General features: G+C 42.4%; 1 protein-coding gene across 5 annotated transcripts in view; it reads right to left on the bottom strand.

Moving 5' to 3' along the window:
- Nucleotides 1–14,025, bottom strand: part of LOC139571261 (uncharacterized) — a 63,744-nt gene extending 49,719 nt beyond the window's left edge. For 2 of the 5 annotated variants that reach the window (XM_071393955.1, XM_071393957.1), the window contains exons 1-9: nt 13,483–14,018; nt 13,311–13,391; nt 11,528–11,600; nt 11,211–11,330; nt 5,468–5,584; nt 3,389–3,486; nt 1,974–2,089; nt 722–864; nt 80–248 (exon numbers count right to left, since the gene is read on the bottom strand). In XM_071393955.1, the coding sequence (XP_071250056.1) occupies nt 80–248; nt 722–864; nt 1,974–2,089; nt 3,389–3,486; nt 5,468–5,584; nt 11,211–11,330; nt 11,528–11,600; nt 13,311–13,357 (883 nt within the window). In that variant the 5' untranslated portion in view covers nt 13,358–13,391; nt 13,483–14,018. Of the gene's footprint in view, nt 1–79; nt 249–721; nt 865–1,973; nt 2,090–3,388; nt 3,487–5,467; nt 5,585–11,210; nt 11,331–11,527; nt 11,601–13,310; nt 13,392–13,482 lie in introns of all 5 variants that reach the window. The other 3 variants (XM_071393959.1, XM_071393956.1, XM_071393958.1) reach the window with 3 other exon arrangements.
- Between the last annotated feature and the right edge of the window lie 6,061 nt (nt 14,026–20,086).

Below are 20,086 nucleotides of genomic sequence, written 5' to 3'. Positions count from 1 at the left end.
CTTTACTTTTTTATTTTTATTTATGTAATCGGCTAACAGAAATCCTGGTGTGTGTGTGTGTGTACTAAGCATCATTTACCAAGAGCAGAGATGACAATGCCCAGTGTGACCAGGGACTTGTTGATGTTGGCTCCTTCCTTCAGCCTGGCACCTGTGGCGCACGTTGCGTCAGCCCTTTCACTGCCCGCCAAATCTACCAGGTGGATCTTACTCACCATCTCACATGGCAGCTCTGCATCAAAACGAGCCTGGAGATGGGTACATATACTCAGAGCTGTTATCCATGGGAATGGATGAAGGGAGGGAGAGAAAGATCCAAAGCAAACCATCCATTTAACAGAGGGGAACTAACAATCAATACTGTGCTACTTAACATGTATAGCTGGATGTGGCTCAAAGCAAACATGTTCGATACTAATATTGGACAAATTTACTCAATAAATGGACTAACTGGCTCTTGAGGGCTGGTCTTCGGTTACACCCTAAGGCTAGAAGATAATGTATTTACAAATTCAAAAGTGTCAACTACACACACACCACTTGATAAGAAGGTTGTAAGCATGGTTGTGGGTTCAATTACCTACAGGGATCACACAGTGACAGAGAAACATTTTTATGACTCAATGTACAGTAAGATGCTTTGGATAAAAGTAGCATATATTGTTATATTAATCAAAATATATGTACTGAACACTTGGTCACCGACAGTGTGTGTGTGTACCTGTGTGAAGTTGATGGTGAAGATGGCGTGCGAGCGGCTGCTAACATCATTCATGCCCGTGCTCGACGTGGTGCGTTTGGCTTTCCCAGCATGCAACAGCTTCTCTATATCCCTGTAGTTCTGAACCAGGTGCTTCGACAGGTCTGAACACACACACCCCAAGGAGAATCACACCTGACACATCACATATGCTGACATGCTCAGATCCTGTTAGCCACTATGACCTGTCTGTGTTGGTTAGCATCATATCTGTCTACGGCCCAGACCAGTAGGAGAATCTCACTAGAGAAAGGAGCCTTGTCAACATAGAAATATACCCTTTTCAGACTTACGGAACGTGCCGCCTTGAAAGCGCCTCGGCTACGACATGTTTGTTTGTCTGTAAGGGTACACTACAGCTTTTTAAATGCCTGCCATGAAACCTCTGGAGATTGTTTCGAAGCGCCACTGAACAGCCATTTTACTTGTCTGTAAAGGAATGCCGCTTCTGAAGTGGGACTAACGTCCATCACCAGAACTGTCAATTAAATCATCTCCAGCTGCCAGCACTCAGACCACTCTCCTAAAAAAAGGGATGTTAAAGTTAATTAAATACTGTGACTTACCAAGACATTTAGTAGAAATAAAACATCTAGCTACCATACCATAAAAAATTACACTGCAGTAAAAATCAGCGGTGTCTATTGTGGTCAGGGAAACATACAAAACATTCTATGCCAGAGCAGAATTCTACTGTCTGAAAAAGTACAGATGTTTCTGATGCAGAACTTTTTTTAAATTGTCTTAAAGGTTATCAATTGTTTCTATCGACACGTCACTGTACAGGCATTCTGTCTGTAAAGGGTAATATAATGAATAGAACGGTCTTGGAAGCTCTAACCCTGGTAATTTGACTGGTAAAGTCATGGGTATACTCGTAATGGCTGCCTGGTATTGTGATGCAATCATGTCCATGGTATTTTGAAATGTTCTATCAACTGATGCTGGATTGCTATGGTAATTTAGAATGGAATGTATTTTTGTAGTGTCAGTTGAGTTGACTCAACAAATTACAGCACAAATTGAAGGGTACACTTTCAGCTTTTACTTCCTATACTCAAAATGGCTGCCAGTCCACCCATTATGCCATCATTGACTTGACTGGAGATGCCCTCTCTATTCATTGTATGTATATGCTTGTCAACATTAAGATTATACCACTGGTCTGTTCTTAATCAATGCGATAGTATGGTTGTGAGAGAGGAAGTCTTACCCTCCACATACGGCCCATCCTTGGGGTGTTCTCTGACCTTGAGTCCTGACCCGTTCTCTGGGCTCTTCTTAGTCGTGAGAAGATCCTGCACACGCTCGTTATAGATCTCCAGGTAACTAACAGAAAAACACATTGAACATTTCACGTCACCATCGTCGGGCTGCAGAACAATCTACCGAAAGCTTCCTTCAGTAGCTACATGCTCTAAAGAGGTTTGCCATTTGTGGTTAAAACTACTTGTCTTCATTCCACTATCACACCTCAGAGAATTACGTCAGTCTGAAGACGTTAGAAAGCTACTCCATTTCCTGATGTCTGTCACACTGACATGGCTGCTTTCATTCAACCATAAGAATAATATCGACACAACTTATCACTAGATCCAAATCATCCACTGACATAAATGGTATTTTCAAGCTCATTTTCAGCTCTCAGTTAACAAATTACCCAATTAAACCATGTCAGAAAAACACATTAATATCCATGATTTTTTCTCATCGATTGTTGTACTGACAGAGATTAAAGAGACACTAACTTCAGAGCAAATAATATTCACAGCCTGAACAGAGATTCTGTTTGTTTGTTAGCGAGAGGAAATGACAGTGAATATTATTGCTCAGTTGTTTGGAAAACTCGAGTCAACGACCTGCCTACTTTAATGCTCACAATGATTTCTCTGTGAGTACACAAATGAAAGCTGAAACAACTTCCACCTGAGAACATTTTAAAACACCTAGATGATATTTATTGAATTACAATAGTTCTCACAACCCATTTATTCTGACAGTGTCTGGGGAAATGTTTTTATTTAGTCATAAAAGCCTAAATAATTATTACTGACAGGAGATATTAAATTACAGCGTTTCTTTATGCTCATTGGCATACAGACATACTGTACGCACTCTGTACTCCTCAATCATTCACAATGGGCAGAAGTCTTAAGTCAGAAGCTTAAGGCTTGCCAGTCAGGTCAGCTACTGTAGCAATTAGCTCAGCTCCTATGAGGATTGGCAGTCAGAACAGCTATCACTCCTCTATGGGGTTAAGCAATTAATTCAGCTAGCGGATAGCTAGCTATTGTCCCTCAGACTTCCAGTTGGGGCATCCTCCACATATTGTTCTTATCTGCACTACTGGCTAAAAGTCTAGCCAGGTAAACGCAGCAAAAACCAACAGGGATGGCCGCACATGGTCCATTCCTCACTTGTCAGGTAATTAGTTACTTGTTAGATAGGAGCTAAATTAATATGCCCTCCAGCCAAGACCGTTGGACCACGGTGTCTGCCAGACGTATTTAAACTGCTACTGGTCCCCCAGAGGAAATCTGTACCTTGTAGCCATCTCTTGCGTCGCCATAAAATGTTCCGTGACAGCATCCTGGTTGTTGTTTGTTGCTCAGCAGTGCTGACTCTTACCTGACCTCTGTGCGGAAGGAGGCCCCATCCCCCTGGCTCTCCTCTGATATCTGACAGAACAGGCCTTCACAGATCCGTGGAATCAGACCTATATCTCCCTGCAACAGTAGAAAGTATGACAGAGGACTTACATTTATATTTGCTAAACATACTGTAATTCTATAATAAAGCCCTTCAGAATTATTTACATTTATTATAAATAAATGAAAACTGTATTTGATTAACCTTAGTACTATCCCTGATCACCATTAGAGGCTGTGTGTGGTAAAACGTTTCCTATATTCCATCTCCTCTTCTGTCCTGTACACACACACTGACTCATCCATTCAGGCAACTGCTTTAACAGCCTACAAATACCAACTAGCCAGCCAGGGAATCTAATGTGGAGTTAGCGTCACTGAGGCGTAACAGCACGTCGGTCCACTCTGATTTGTGATGTCCTGTCCTTGTTTCTAATTAGCACACACAGCAGATAGTGAATAATGTTATTAACAGCCCTGTATGATTATCCTACATGTTGACAGCAGCTCTGTATGGTGCTGTTGACCTTGTATAAAAGTCTCCTGGTGGTTAGACAAGCAGAAAACTCATTAGCCTCAGACGGTCTGACTTTTGTGTACTGAGTGTTTCCTGTGCAAGAAGAGATATGGGAGAGAGACCGTAAATGGACAGGACTCAGACGGCTCCACTCATCACATTTTCTGATTAGTGGAGAGAAACAAATCAAATTTTATGTCACATGCTCTGAATTCAACAGGTGTAGACCTTAAAGTGACATGCTTACTTACAAGCCCTTATCCAACAATGCTTTATTAAAGAGTAAAAAAAAGTAACATTGAAAATAAGAGTAACAAATATTTAACAGCAGCAGTAAAATAACAATAGTGAGGCTTTAGTTAGTCGAAGTAATATGTACATTTAGATAGAGTTAAAGTGACTATGCATAGCAAATAAATAGAGTAGCAGCAGCGTAAAAGAGGGGTCTGGGTAGCCCTTTGATTAGCCGTTCAGGAGTCTTATGGCTTGGGGTAGAAGCCTCTTGGACCTAGACGTGGCGCTCTGGTACCGCTTGCCATGCAGTAGCAGAGAGAACAGTCCATGACAAGGGTGGCTGGAGTCTGACAATGTTTAGGGCCTTCCTCGGACACAGCCTGGTATAGAGGTCCTGGATGGCAGGAAGCTTGGCACCAGTAAGATACTGAGCTGTACATACTACCCTCTGTAGTGTCGTGCGGTCAGAGGCTGAGCAGTTGCCATACCAGGCAGTGATGCAACCGGTCAGGATGCACTCGATGGTGCAGCTGTAAAACCTTTTGAGGATCTGGGGGCCCATGCCATATCTTTTCAGTCTCCTGAGGGGGAATATGCTTTGCCGTGCCCTCTTCACAACTGTCTGTGTGTGCTTGGACCATGATAGTATGTTGGTGATGTGAACACCAAGGAACTTGAAGCTCTCAACCTGCTCCACTACAGCCCCGTCGATGAGAATGGGGACGTGCTCGGTCCTCTTTTTCCTGTATTCCATAATCATCTCCTTTGTCTTGACCACGATGAGGGAGAGGTTGTTGTCCTGGCACCACACAGCCAGGGCTCTGACCTCCTCCCTATAAGCTATCAGGCCTACCACTGTTGTGTCATTGGAAAACTTGATTGTGTTGGAGTCGTGCCTGGCCATGCAGTCATGAGTGAACAGGGAGAACAGGGAGTACAGGAGGGGACTGAGCACACACCCCTGAGGGTCCCCTGTGTTAAAGATCAGCGTGGCGTATGTGTTGTTGCCTACCCTTACCACCTGGGGGCGGCCTGTCAGGAAGTCCAGGATCCAGTTGCAGAGAGAGATATTTAAAAAATGGATAGAAATGGTTCATTCAGGAAGAAAGTGTTTTAAATTAGGAAAATTGGAACTTTAGGATTTCTTACAGAATTGATTAAATTGAAATAATTGAAGGCAACACTACATAGAACTGCATATTATTTAATAGGATCTCTGTGGCACAAACACTAACTCAACAAACAGCTCTGTGACCGGAGTGAATCAACAATAGTGCATATTATCATGGTTTCTCAAAAGTGACTTACTGGGCTTCCCATCATGGTATGAGACTTCCCTGATCCCGTTTGTCCATAGGCGAACACACAGGCGTTATAACCATCAAACGCTGCCTCCAGGACATCACAGCCCAAGTCTTTAAACACCTGCAATGACACAGAAACATCACAGTGCAAGTCCTTAAACACCTGCAACTATATGCGCTGACCAACTGGCAAGTGTCTTCACTGACATATTCAACCTCTCCCTGTCGGAGTCTGTAATATCAAAATGTTTCAAGCAGACCACCATAGTCCCTGTGCCCAAGAACATTAAGGTAACCTGCCTACAGCAGCTTGCGAAAGTATTCACCCCCCTTGGCATTTTTCTTATTTTGTTGCCTTACAACCTGGAATTAAAATTGATTTTTGGGGGTTTGTATCATTTGATTTACACAACACGCCTACCACTTTGAAGATGCAACATTTTTTTTTTTGTGAAACAAGACAAAAAAAACAGAAAACTTGAGCATGCATAACTATTCACCCCCCCACCCCAAAAGTCAATACTTTGTAGAGCCACCTTTTACAGCAATTACAGCTGCAAGTCTCTTGGGGTATGTCTCTATAAGCTTGGCACATCTAGCCAGTGGGATTTTTGCCCATTCTTCAAGGCAAAACTGCTCCAGCTCCTTCAAGTTAGATGGGTTCCACTGGTGTACAGCAATATTTAAGTCATACCACAGATTCTCAAATTGGATTGAGGTCTGGGCTTTGACTAGGCCATTCCAATACATTTAAATGTTTCCCCTTAAGCCACTCGAGTGTTGCTTTAGCAGTCCCAGTCTCACATCTCTGGAAAACTGAAACAGGTTTCCCTCAAGAATTTCCCTGTATTTAGCATCATCCATCATTCCTTCAATTCTGACCAGTTTCCCAGTCCGGGCTGATGAAAAACATCCCCACAGCATTAGAGGTCGACCGATTAGTTGGCCATACCGATTAATTGGGGCCGATTTCACATTTTCATAACAATCGGTAATCGGCATTTTTGGACTAAAATTATATTGCATTCCAGGGGGAAACTGTGTGGCAGGCTGACCACCGGTTACGCGAGTGCAGCAAGGAGCCAAGGTAAGTTGCTAGCTAGCATTACACTTATCTTATAAAAAAAACAATCAATCTTAACATAATCACTAGTTAACCTAGTAATATCATCAACCATAGCTTGTCCTGTGTTGCATATAATCAATGTAGTGCCTGTTAATTTATCATCGAATCACAGCCTACTTCACCAAACGGGTGATGTTTTAACAAAAGCGCATTCGTTGCACTAATGTACCTAACAATAAACATCAATGGTTTTCTTAAAATCAATACACAGAAGTATATTTTTTTAAACCTGCATATTTAGTTAAAAGAAATTCATGTTAGCAGGCAATATTAACTAGGGAAATTGTGTCACTTCTCTTGCATTCATTGCATGCAGAGTCAGGGTATATGCAACGGTTTGGGCCGCCTGGCTCGTTGCAAACTAAATGGCCAGAATTTTACATAATTATGACATAACATTGAAGGTTGTGCAATGTAACAGCAATATTTAGACTTAGGGTTGCCACCCGTTCGATAAAATACGGAACGGTTCCGTATTTCACTGAAAGAATAAACGTTTTGTTTTCGAAATGATAGTTTCTGGATTTGACCATATTAATAACCAAAGGCTCGTATTTCTGTGTTTATTATATTATAATTATGTCTATGATTTGATATAGCAGTGACTGAGCGGTGGTAGGCAGCAGCAGGCTCGTAAGCATTCATTCAAACTTTACTGCGTTTGCCAACAGCTCTTAGCAATGCTTGATTCACACACTGTTCATGTGTTCAAGCCTATCAACTCCTGAGATTAGGCTTGCAATACCAAAGTGCCTATTAGAACATCCAATAGTCAAAGGTATATGAAATACAAATGGTATAGAGAGAAATAGTCAACGCGTCATAATTCCTATAATAACTACAACCTAAAACTTCTTAACTGGGAATATTGAACCACCAGCTTTCATGTTCTGAACAAGGAACTTAAACATTAGCTTTTTTTACATGGCACTTATACTTTGTTCTCTAAAACTGTGTTTTTCCAGCATTTAAACCAAATTGAGCATGTTTCATTATTTAAGACTAAATATATTTTATTTATGTATTATATTAAGTTAAAACAAAAGTGTTCATTGTTCATTCAGTATTGTTGTAATTGTCATTATTACAAATATATAATTTTTTTTTTAAATGGCTGATTAATCGGTATCGGCTTTGAAAAATCGGAATCTGTCAACCTCTACACAGCATGATGCTGCCACCACGCTTCACTGTGGGTATGGTGTCCCCAGGATGAGGTGTTGGGTTTACGCCAGACATAGCGTTTTCCTTGATGGCCAAAAAGCTAAATTTTAGTTTCATCTGACCAGAGTACCTTCTTCCATATGTTTGGGGAGTCTCCCACATGCCGAAGACCAAACATGTTTGCTTATTTTTTTTCTTTAAGCAATGGCTTTTTTCTGGCCACTCTTCTGTAAAGCCCAACTCTGTGGAGTGTACGGCTTAAATTGATCCTATGGACAGATACTCCAATCTCCGCTGTGGAGCTTTGCAGCTCCTTCGGGGTTATCTATGGGTCCCTTTGTTGCCTCTCTGATTAATGCCCTCCTTGCCTGGTCCGTGAATGTTGGTGGGCGGCCCTCTCTTGGCAGGTTTGTTGTGGTGCCATATTCTTTCCATTTTTTAATAATGGATTTAAATGGTGCTCTATGGGATGATCAAAGTTTCTGATGTTTTTTAGAACTCAACCCTGATCTGTACTTCTCCACAACTTTGTCCCTGACCTGTTTGGAGAGCTCCTTGGTTTTATAGTGCCACTTGCTTGGTTGTGCCCCTTGCTTAGTGGTGTTGCAGTCTTTGGGGCCTTTCAGAACAGGTGTGTGTATATACACTGAGATCATGTGACACTTAAATAAAGTCCACCTGTGTGCAATCTAACTAATTATGTGACTTCTGAAGGGAATTAGTTGCACCAGATCTTATTTAGTGGCTTCATAGCAAAGGGGGTGAATACATGTACACGCACCTCTTTTCCATTTTTTTTAAACAAGTAATTTTTTAAATTTCACCAATTTGGACTATTTTGTGTATGTCAATTACATGAAATCCAAATAAAAATATATTTAAATACAGGTTGTAATGCAACAAAATAGGAAAAAGACCGACCCATAGCACTCAAATATGTAGCCATGAAGTGCTTTGAAAGGCTGGTCATGGCTCATATCAACACCATTGTCCCAGGAACACTAGACCCACTCCAATTTGCATACCGTCCCAACAGATCCACAGATGATGCAATCTCTATTGCACTCCACACTGCCCTTTCCCACCTGGACAAAAGGAACACCTTTTTGAGAATGCTATTCATTGACTACAGCTCAGCGTTCAACACCATAGTGCACTCAAAGCTCATCACTAAGCCAAGGACCCTGGGACTAAACCCCTCCCTCTACAACTGGATCCTGGACTTCCTGACGGGCCACCCCCAGGCTGTAAGATTAACACATCCACCACGCTGATCCTCAATCAATCAAATTTATTTATAAAGCCCTTCTTACATCAGCTGATGTCACAAAGTGCTGTACAGAAACCCAGCCTAAAACCCCAAACAGCAAGCAATGCAGGTGTAGAAGCACGGTGGTTAGGAAAAACTCCCTAGAAAGGCCAGAACCTAAAAAGAAACCTAGAGAGGAACCGGGGCCCCCTCAGGGGTGTGTGCTCAGTCCCCTCCTGTACTCCCTGTTCACGCATGACCGCATGGACAGGCACGACTCCAACACCATCATCAAGTTTGCCAATGACACAACAGACCTGATCACAGACGAGACAGCCTATAGGGAGGAGGTCAGAGACCTGTCCGTGTGGTGCCAGGACAACAACCTCTCCCTCAACGTGATCAAGACAAATGAGATGATTGTGGACTACAGGAAAAGGAGGACCAAGCACGCTCCCATTTTCATCGATGGGGCTGTAGTGGAGCTTCAACATCACCAACAAAATAACATGGTCCATGCACACCAAGACAATCATGATGAGGGCACTGTTACGTACTAATTCTCAGAGTAAAAACTCAACTGACACTATGAAAGCTTAACCAAGTTTATTCTTCCCAGAGGATCAATACAGCTGCATTAGACAAAGACATTGTTCACAGAAGTACTGATATTTAACCCTTTCTCCTAGGCTGAGTCTCCTCCTACACATCTTGTTTGTCTTTACTGCTAGGCAGGACAAAGTAATACAGCCATAAACTTATTTCTCCCTTAATGTAACCTGACCTGATCTCGACCCCCCTTCATCACTAATCCATGGCTCTCTCCCCTTATCAATGCCTGCCACATGTGATCACTTCCCTGCACTCAATATATCAATAGGATACCTGATATAATGTAAACGTTATACATTACCCTCTCTCCCTCAGTGACATGAATATGTATATTTCATATTCTCAGACCCCAACAGAACCCTATTCCCCCTCAGGAGACTGAAAAGATTTTGCATGGGTCCCCAGATCCTCAAAAGGTTCTACAGCTGCACCATCGAGAGCATCCTGAATGGTTGCATTACTGCCTGGTATGGTAACTGCTCAGCCTCCAACCGCAAGGCACTACAGAGGGTAGTGCGTACGGCCCAGTACATCACTGGAGTCAAGCTTCCTGCCATCCATGATCTCTAGACCAGGCGGTGTTCGAGGAAGGCCCTAAAAATTGTCCGATTCTAGCCACCCTAGTCATAGACTGTTCTCTCTGCTACCACATGGCAAGCGGTACCGGAGTGCAAAGTCTAGGTCCAAGAGGCTTCTAAACAGCTAAACAAGCCACAAGACTTCTGAACATCTAATCAAATGGCTACCCAGACTATTTGCACTGCCTCCCCCACCCCTCTTTTACATCGCTGCTGCTCTCTGTTATCATCCATGCATAGTCATTTTAATAACTACATATACATATTACCTCAATTACCTCAACTAACTGGTGCCCCCACACCTTGACTCTGTACCGGTACCACCCTGTATATAGCCGCGCTATTGTTATTTGACTGCTGCTCTTTAATTATTTGTTATATATATATATATTTATTTATTTTCAGGCATTTTCTTCTCCCCAGGCATTTAAAAAAAACTGCTTTGTTGGTTAAGGGCTTGTAAGTAAGCATTTCACTGTAAGGTCTACCCATTGTATTCAGCGCATGTGACAAATAACATTTGATTTGGTTTTAGGTACAGAGTATGCAATGGTTCGGGACAGGTTCACAAGAGTTGGTCTTACTTGAACATGTATAGTATTATATACAGCCTCAGACAGTGCATGGTGTACAAAACACTGGAATCTTAGTAGACAGTGGTGAGAGAGGAGCATAGAGGTCTCCTATATGTAATCATATGGGGTGCAACAGTGATGGGGGTGGTTGAAGAGGGCCCTGGAGGTGAGAGTAAGAGGTGAAATAGGGGTTAAGCCTGAAGCATGTGTGAAAACGGGGTGAGTTCAGTCGGTATCTGAGGGTTCTGCTCTCGAGTACAAAGAGCTTGAAGAACATCACTGCAGGACTCAAGTCTGGAGCTGAAGATAAGATGTACAGCCTCTTCTCCATGTAGAAAAGAGAACACACACACCACAGAGTATAGCTGATGAAGTTGTAACCAACAGCTTACCACTTGGCTTGAGAGTGGCTGCAGGTTTAGAGGTGTGTGTGTGTTCTATACCTTCTCCTGAGGCACAAAGTTGGGGCTTCCGACATCGGTAGAATCATAGGAGAAATCATAGGAGAATGACTGTCTGCCTCTTTCCTTCAGGCCAGTGCCAGGGGTGCCTTTGGAAAGGTGCTACAAGCATAATCGCTTAGATTAATTTATAAAACAGGAGAGGTATTGTTATTTTAGTCATTGTGCAACATGTCATCCTCATTCTAGAGCCTTTAGTTGGTCCCAATATTTGTACAAAAATGTCTCTTAAACATTGTCTGTTTTTTTGAATGCTTATATATATATATATATAGCATTGAAATGAATCAATAATTCACCTTTTTGTTGCAATCTATAGAAGTGGTGCTCCCCTCCATGTGGATAATGACCTTCGCAGACACTTCCTTTTCTCTGTGAAATTAATGTAGACTTTTGAGCAGTTTACTTGAAGTCAGTCAGGCTGTTTTATGTAGAAAACTGAATACAATGCCCAATGTTGGCCTACAGCCAATTGATTGGTAGTGCCTTGATAAATACAGTCAGTGTCGTGATGATAATTTACTTGAATCAGAAATTCCCCTCTTATCAGGTAAGAAGAGTTTGAACTGTGCAGTTATTCTTTGAAAAATCACCATTGGACTTCAAAATGTGTTGTGCGAATCATGACTATATCAAAACATATATAGCCTTCGTTCATATGCCGAGTCATATCTAGCCCATTTAGACGCCAACTACATTTAGCCCCTATTGACGATAGTATCTTCTGGCCGGGGGAGTTTTATTAAGAGCCCCAACGCTTGCTCAAAATGTTAACGCTGACGGTTTGGTTTTGGAAACATAAGGAACGCATGTTCAATATCAGCGAGAAATCATTTTATTTTACAACACGGTTATATTACTACACACCTTTATAGTCCAAGGACCTTAAATGTTCTGTTTAGGGGAGAATTGGCTGTGGCAGCCAAATACTCCATCTAAACGTGAATCAATTCTCAATTCCATTATTGTTCTAGAAACATAAAGCACCCTCCTTTTTTTCAGTGACAACACATTTGTGTATTCCTATTGCACACAGGTGTTCGTAGACGCAGATGATTAGCACAGATAGTCGACTCTGCTCTGTTTTCCCTAAACAAGCGCTGTAACATGGACATATGGCTATGTGGGAACCCTAACAATATAAAGAGTAACATTAGGCTTCTTTAGTCCATTAAAGGGCTAAGTCATATAACAAAAAAATATGCTGATGTCAACATGACTGTACATAGCCCAGTGGTTAGAGCGTTGGACTAGTAACCGAAAGGTTGCAAGATTGAATCCCTGAGCTGACAAGGTAAAAATCTGTCCTTCTGCCCCTGAACAAAGAAGTTAACCCACTGTTCCTAGGCCGTCATTGAAAATAAGAATTTGTTCTTAACTGACTTGCCTAGTTAAATAAAAGTAAAATAAAAAAAATAAAGGCCTAGTTGAAAAAGGGGATATGAGTTTAGGAAAGCCTGTGATAGTACATTAAATCAGTTACACAGTTTAAATCAAGTATTTGAGTTTTTACCAAAAGTCAACCTTTAAAGTGATTGTCCAATGTTTGCAAATGTCTATAACATATGACCTATAATTAAAAGACAAGTGAAATCGTTATCCTGACAAATTATTGTTAAAAAGTATGTTAAAAAGCAGATTTTCTGTGTTGATAGTGTGGAAGCACCCCAACAACAGAATGGTGGAGGTGTATACTGGTCATTAAAAATATTAAGGTGAGTAGACTGCTGATTGGCCAGACATCATCCTCTGAGGAAATCGCAAGCATGTTTTAAACGGGCTGTTTGAGGTGTAGTTTTTGGAAGTGTTTTTTCTAGAATGTATGCCTTGGCCACAAATACCACTATAGGATGAGTCAACAACATTATTTGGGTAGGAGTTAACAGAATATGAACATATGAGATAGTAACTGAACAGTTAAAACTGCAACATTTTTACTTTCCACTTATACTGTTTTCAAAATGCCGCTCCATGTACCCAAGAGAAGAATAATAAGTAATGTCAAACTGTGTAGAAGTGCTGGAAATACTGTTCATTAACGTTGCCATAGTGCGTATTGACTGACTCCATCAGTATACAGACCTTTTGATCAAGGGTCGTACACGGGCAGCCACACGCACTGACGCCATGGCACAGCGCACTTTCGTCCAAGTCACCTGAGAACTGCACCGTGTCAGTCACATAAGTAGCTACAATCCGTTAACTTTGAAATGGCAATAAACTGATTCAGCTTTAATAGCTGTGGGAAACTTACTCGTTTACAGGCCTCTTCCAATAGTTTACTTCTCAGAACGGACTGATATCAACTTGATTAACTGCGTGATGCAGCTGCTGCCATTGTGCTTGTCCCCGTCTGCACAGACTCACCGCTAGGTGGCTCTACTTGACTTGGGTTCATAGGATTGAGCTCCAGTCTTCCACGGCCATGTTAAGAAGGTATTCCGCCACAGATAGAGCAATGAGAAATATATTTAACCGGATGTATAAATGTGAAGCATCCGCTTGGCGTTTCCACTCACTACCTTATATGGTGGTTAGAGAAGGCGCAGTGGCCAGTGGGAGAAGATGGAGCGAGATGGATTGTGGACGAAATTCTGACAAATGTTCTCATCGATTAAACATTTGATCTCAACAGTTTTCTGTTCCCAAAACTATAATTTATTACGAACAGAGTGGACTAAGTTTTGTAGTCTTTACCCTTTGCCAAATGTTTAAAAAATTGCGTTGTTTAGAAGGAGTACAGTTGCGAATTGAGTTATCACACACGCGCACTTTAGAGTAGGCGTTCCCTAAAGGAAATAGCCAAATACATGCTAGAACGCGGCAATAGGATCTCGCTAGCCAGGTTGCGCATGCTCGTGCTTGGCTCTGCCCCCTTCATTGTTCTGCCTACTATGACTAATTTGTTCCCATTGAAAACGACAGGCTGTGGATAGCCAGGCTCAACAAGGGAAGATTCTGCAAATGGAAAAGCTTAATGGGAAGAAGATTAAAAGCAATGTACCTCAAATCCCATTTTATTTGTCACATGCGCTGAATACAACAGGTGTAGTAGACCTTACAGTGAAATGCTTACCTGGTGCTTATGCTATGTTGAGCGGAGTCATCAATGAGGTCACAATATCTATGTCCATAGATGATATTAAAGAAAATGTACAGATAGGATTCCTTAGTTTCAATGTTTGAGAATTTGTCCCATATGCACTGCATTGTCACTGACTTTGAATAAAGCCAGAGTTTCTATGTATGTGGATGACTCAACACTATACACGTCAGCTACTACAGCGACTGAAATGACTGCAACACTCAACAAAGAGCTGCAGTTAGTTTCAGAGTGGGTGACAAGGAATAAGTTAGCCCTAAATATTTCTAAAACTAAAAGCATTAAACAAAACACTCACTAAACCCTAAACCTCAACTAAATCTTTTAATAAATAATGTGGAAATTGAGCAAGTTGAGATGACTAAACTGCTTGGAGTAACACTAGATTGTAAACTGTCATGGTCAAAACATATTGACGCAGTCGTAGCTAAGATGGGGAGAAGTCTGTCTATAATAAAGCGATGCTCTGCCTTAACAACACTATCAACAAGGCAGGTCCTACAGGCCCTAGTTTTGTCACACCTTGACTACTGTTCAGTCATGTATTTATTTATTTATTTTGCTCCTTTGCACCCCATTATTTCTATTTCTACTTTGCACATTTTTCCACTGCAAATCTACCATTCCAGTGTTTTACTTGCTATATTGTATTTACCTCGCCACCGTGGCCTTTTTTTGCCCTTATCTCACCTCATTTGCTCACATTGTATATAGACTTATTTTTCTACTGTATTATTGACTGTATGTTTTGTTTATTCCATGTGTAACTCTGTGTTGTTGTATGTGTCGAATTGCTATGCTTTATCTTGGCCAGGTCGCAGTTGCAAATGAGAATGTGTTCTCAACTAGCCTACCTGGTTAAATAAAGGTGAATTTTGTTATATCTTTTTTTATGTGGTCAGGTGCCACAAAAAAGGACTTAGGAAAATTGCAATTGGCTCAGAACAGGGCAGCACGGCTGGCTCTTGGATGTACACAGAGGGCTAATATTAATAATATGCATGTCAATCTCTCCTGGCTTAAAGTGGAGGAGAGATTGACTTCATCAGTACTTTTATTTATGAGATGTATTGACATGTTGAATGCACCGAGCTGTCTGTCTAAACTACTGGCACACAGCTCGGACACACATGCATACCCCACAAGAAATGCCACAAGAGGTCTCTTCACAGTCCCCAAGTCCAGAACAGACTATGGGAGGCACACCGTACTACATAGAGCCATGACTACATGGAACTCTATTCCACAACAAGTAACTGACGCAAAAACATCTTATGGAACAGCGGGGACTGTGAAGCAAATCAAACATGGGCACAGACACATGCATACACACACCCACACACACACACACACAAATGATAACATACGCACTATACATACACATGGATTTAGTACTGGAGATATGTGGTAGTGGTGGAGTGCCTGAGGGCACACAGTGTGTTGTGAAATCTGTGAATGTATTGTGTTTTAAAATTGTATAAACTTCCTTCATTTTGCTGGACCCCAGGAAGAGTAGCTGCTGCTTTGGCAGCATATTAAATACAAAAAATACAAATTGTTTTAAATGCCAAAGAATGGGACATGAAGCTGCTCAGTGTAAAGGAAAGAAAAGATGTGCCAAGTGCAGAGAGGAACATGATTACGGTGATTGTGGAAGCAATGTGAGTGCTGTAATTGTGGGGGAGAACACAGTGCAGCATTTGGTGGATGCCAGGTGCAGAGAGAGGTTAGAGAGTTCCAGAGATATAGGATCAGTCATAATGTGCAGAGGCTGTAAGACATATTGGTAGAACTACACTGCGGACTGATGGAGCTTACATGGATGTTCCTGTAGTAGCAACTGTAGTCATTGCTTCTACTGGTCTTGGCATGGTTTTGAGGCCTGCTCATAAAATCTTGAACTCATGAATGTGCGGTGTCAAATGACACTTTGATAATTAATAAAGTTGACTTCATAGCTTTAATTGGTACGGTTATCAATACAACTCGGTTGTGGAAAGCAGAAATGCCAGGATGAAGGTTATTGTGGAGATGGCAGAAGAGATATTGTGGGTAACATACGTTACTGTTGAAATGGTTGCTGACATGCTGAACACTCCTAAGGGTGGATTTTTTCAGCATAATATAGATCAAGTTTAATGGGGTTGGGCAGTTTTTTGGGGGAGAGGGTGTGGTAGAAGTTAGTAGGGATTTATTTGGTTTAGAATTTTCATGGTAGTATAGAATTGGGCATATCATGATTGATCGGACATTCAAGCACAGTAGGTGACTACATTCACTTTAAACATTTGTTTGCAGTCTGCCATGATATCATAGAAGAAGCAAAAGAAGAAGTGCTGTGGTCTGTCTTGGGTTAGTTATAAACACCTTTGATCCAGGCCTTACAAAAAAAGATTTGAGTTTTGAAACTGCAGTCAAAGTGCAGTAACTGCAGTCGACTATGGTATTTTGGACGCAGTAATTGCAGAATAACTCTAGTAGTTATACTGCACTCTAAAATCACTGCAGTAAAAAAAATGTTATTTTGGACGCAGTATTTGTCGCATACTGCAGTTATACTACACCCTGACTGCAATCTTTTTTCATAATGGAGCTTTTGTCAAATTAAAGTCAGATTTGACTTTTCACAGCAGGTTAAGAGAACTTATTATTTTTTTTTATTTTTTTTTTCACCTTTATTTAACCAGGTAGGCTAGTTGAGAACAAGTTCTCATTTGCAACTGCGACCTGGCCAAGATAAAGCATAGCAGTGTGAACAGACAACACAGAGTTACACATGGAGTAAACAATAAACAAGTCAATAACATGGTAGAAAAAAAGAGAATCTATATACAATGTGTGCAAAAGGCATGAGGTAGGCAATAAATCGAATAATTACAATTTAGCAGATTAACACTGGAGTGATAAATCATCAGATGATCATGTGCAAGAAGAGATACTGGTGTGCAAAAGAGCAGAAAAGTAAATAAATAAAAGCAGTATGGGGGGTGAGGTAGGTAAATTGGGTGGGTAGTTTACAGATGGACTATGTACAGCTGCAGCGATCGGTTAGCTGCTCGGATAGCAGATTTTTAAAGTTGTTGAGGGAGATAAAAGTCTCCAACTTCAGAGATTTTTGCAATTCGTTCCAGTCGCAGGCAGCAGAGAACTGGAAGGAAAGGCGTCCAAATGAGGTTTTGGCTTTAGGGATGATCAGTGAGATACACCTGCTGGAGCGCGTGCTGCGGGTGGGTGTAGCCATCGTGACCAGTGAACTGAGATAAGGCGGCACTTTACCTAGCATAGCCTTGTAGATGACCTGGAGCCAGTGGGTCTGACGACGAACATGTAGCGAGGGCCAGCCGACTAGGGCATACAGGTCGCAGTGGTGGGTCGTATAAGGTGCTTTAGTAACAAAACTAATGGCACTGTGATAAACTGCATCCAGTTTGCTGAGTAGAGTATTGGAAGCTATTTTGTAGATGACATCGCCGAAGTCGAGGATCGGTAGGATAGTCAGTTTTACTAGGGTAAGTTTGGCGGCGTGAGTGAAGGAGGCTTTGTTGCGGAATAGAAAGCCGATTCTTGATTTGATTTTGGATTGGAGATGTTTGATATGAGTCTGGAAGGAGAGTTTGCAGTCTAGCCAGACACCTAGGTACTTATAGATTTCCACATATTCTAGGTCGGAACCGTCCAGGGTGGTGATGCTAGTCGGGCGTGCGGGTGCAGGCAGCGACCGGTTGAAAAGCATGCATTTGGTTTTACTAGCGTTTAAGAGCAGTTGGAGGCCACGGAAGGAGTGTTGTATGGCATTGAAGCTCGTTTGGAGGTTAGATAGCACAGTGTCCAAGGAAAGGCCGGAAGTATATAGAATGGTGTCGTCTGCGTAGAGGTGGATCAGGGAATCGCCCGCAGCAAGAGCAACATCATTGATGTATACAGAGAAAAGAGTCGGCCCGAGAATTGAACCCTGTGGTACCCCCATAGAGACTGCCAGAGGACCGGACAACATGCCCTCCGATTTGACACACTGAACTCTGTCTGCAAAGTAGTTGGTGAACCAGGCAAGGCAGTCATTAGAAAAACCGAGGCTACTGAGTCTGCCGATAAGAATATGGTGATTGACAGAGTCGAAAGCCTTGGCCAGGTCGATGAAGACGGCTGCACAGTAATGTCTTTTATCGATGGCGGTTATGATATCGTTTAGTACCTTGAGCGTGGCTGAGGTGCACCCGTGACCGGCTCGGAAACCGGATTGCACAGCGGAGAAGGTACGGTGGGATTCGAGATGGTCAGTGATCTGTTTGTTGACTTGGCTTTCGAAGACCTTAGATAGGCAGGGCAGGATGGATATAGGTCTGTAACAGTTTGGGTCCAGGGTGTCTCCCCCTTTGAAGAGGGGGATGACCGCGGCAGCTTTCCAATCCTTGGGGATCTCAGATGATACGAAGGAGAGGTTGAACAGGCTGGTAATAGGGGGTGCGACAATGGCGGCGGACAGTTTCAGAAATAGGGGGTCCAGATTGTCAAGCCCAGCTGATTTGTATGGGTCCAGGTTTTCCAGCTCTTTCAGAACATCTGCTATCTGGATATGGGTAAAGGAGAAGCTGGGGAGGCTTGGGCGAGTAGCAGCGGGGGGGGGCGGGGCTGTTGGCCAAGGTTGGAGTCGCCAGGAGGAAGGCATGGCCAGCCATTGAGAAATGTTTGTTGAAGTTTTCGATTATCACGGACTTATCAGTGGTGACCGTGTTACCTAGCCTCAGTGCAGTGGGCAGCTGGGAGGAGGTGCTCTTGTTTTCCATGGACTTTACAGTATCCCAGAACTTTTTGGAGTTAGAGCTACAGGATGCAAATTTCTGCTTGAAAAAGCTGGCCTTTGCTTTCCTGACTGACTGCGTGTATTGGTTCCTGACTTCCCTGAACAGTTGCATATCGCGGGGGCTCTTCGATGCTATTGCAGTTCGCCACAGGATGTTTTTGTGCTGGTCGAGGGCAGTCAGGTCTGGAGTGAACCAAGGGCTATATCTGTTCTTGGTTCTGCATTTTTTGAACGGAGCATGCTTGTCTAATATGGTGAGGAAGTAACTTTTAAAGAATGACCAGGCATCCTCAACTGACGGGATGAGGTCAATATCCTTCCAGGGTACCCGGGCCAGGTCGATTAGAAAGGCCTGCTCGCAGAAGTGTTTTAGGGAGCGTTTGACAGTGATGAGGGGTGGTCGTTTGACCGCGGACCCGTGGCGGATACAGGCAATGAGGCAGTGATCGCTGAGATCTTGATTGAAGACAGCAGAGGTGTATTTGGAGGGCAGGTTGGTCAGGATAATGTCTATTAGGGTGCCCATGTTTACGGATTTAGGGTTGTACCTGGTGGGTTCCTTGATGATTTGTGTGAGATTGAGGGCATCAAGCTTGGATTGTAGGACTGCCGGGGTGTTAAGCATATCCCAGTTTAGGTCACCTAACAGAACAAACTCTGAAGCTAGATGGGGAGCGATCAATTCACAGATGGTGTCCAGGGCACAGCTGGGAGCTGAGGGGGGTCGGTAGCAGGCGGCAACAGTGAGAGACTTATTTCTGGAGAGATAAATTTTTTAAATTAGAAGTTCGAACTGTTTGGGCATAGACCTGGAAAGTATGACAGAACTTTGCAGGCTATCTCTGCAGTAGATTGCAACTCCTCCCCCTTTGGCAGTTCTATCTTGACGGAAAGTGTTATAGTTGGGTATGGAAATCCCAGAATTTTTGGTGGCCTTCCTAAGCCAGGATTCGG

Source organism: Salvelinus alpinus, chromosome 3 (assembly GCF_045679555.1).
Source record: "Salvelinus alpinus chromosome 3, SLU_Salpinus.1, whole genome shotgun sequence".
In the NCBI taxonomy this organism is placed as follows: Eukaryota; Metazoa; Chordata; class Actinopteri; order Salmoniformes; family Salmonidae; genus Salvelinus; species Salvelinus alpinus.
The sequence above is the reverse complement of the archived record's forward strand: the minus strand, read 5'-3'. Positions and strand labels throughout refer to the sequence as shown.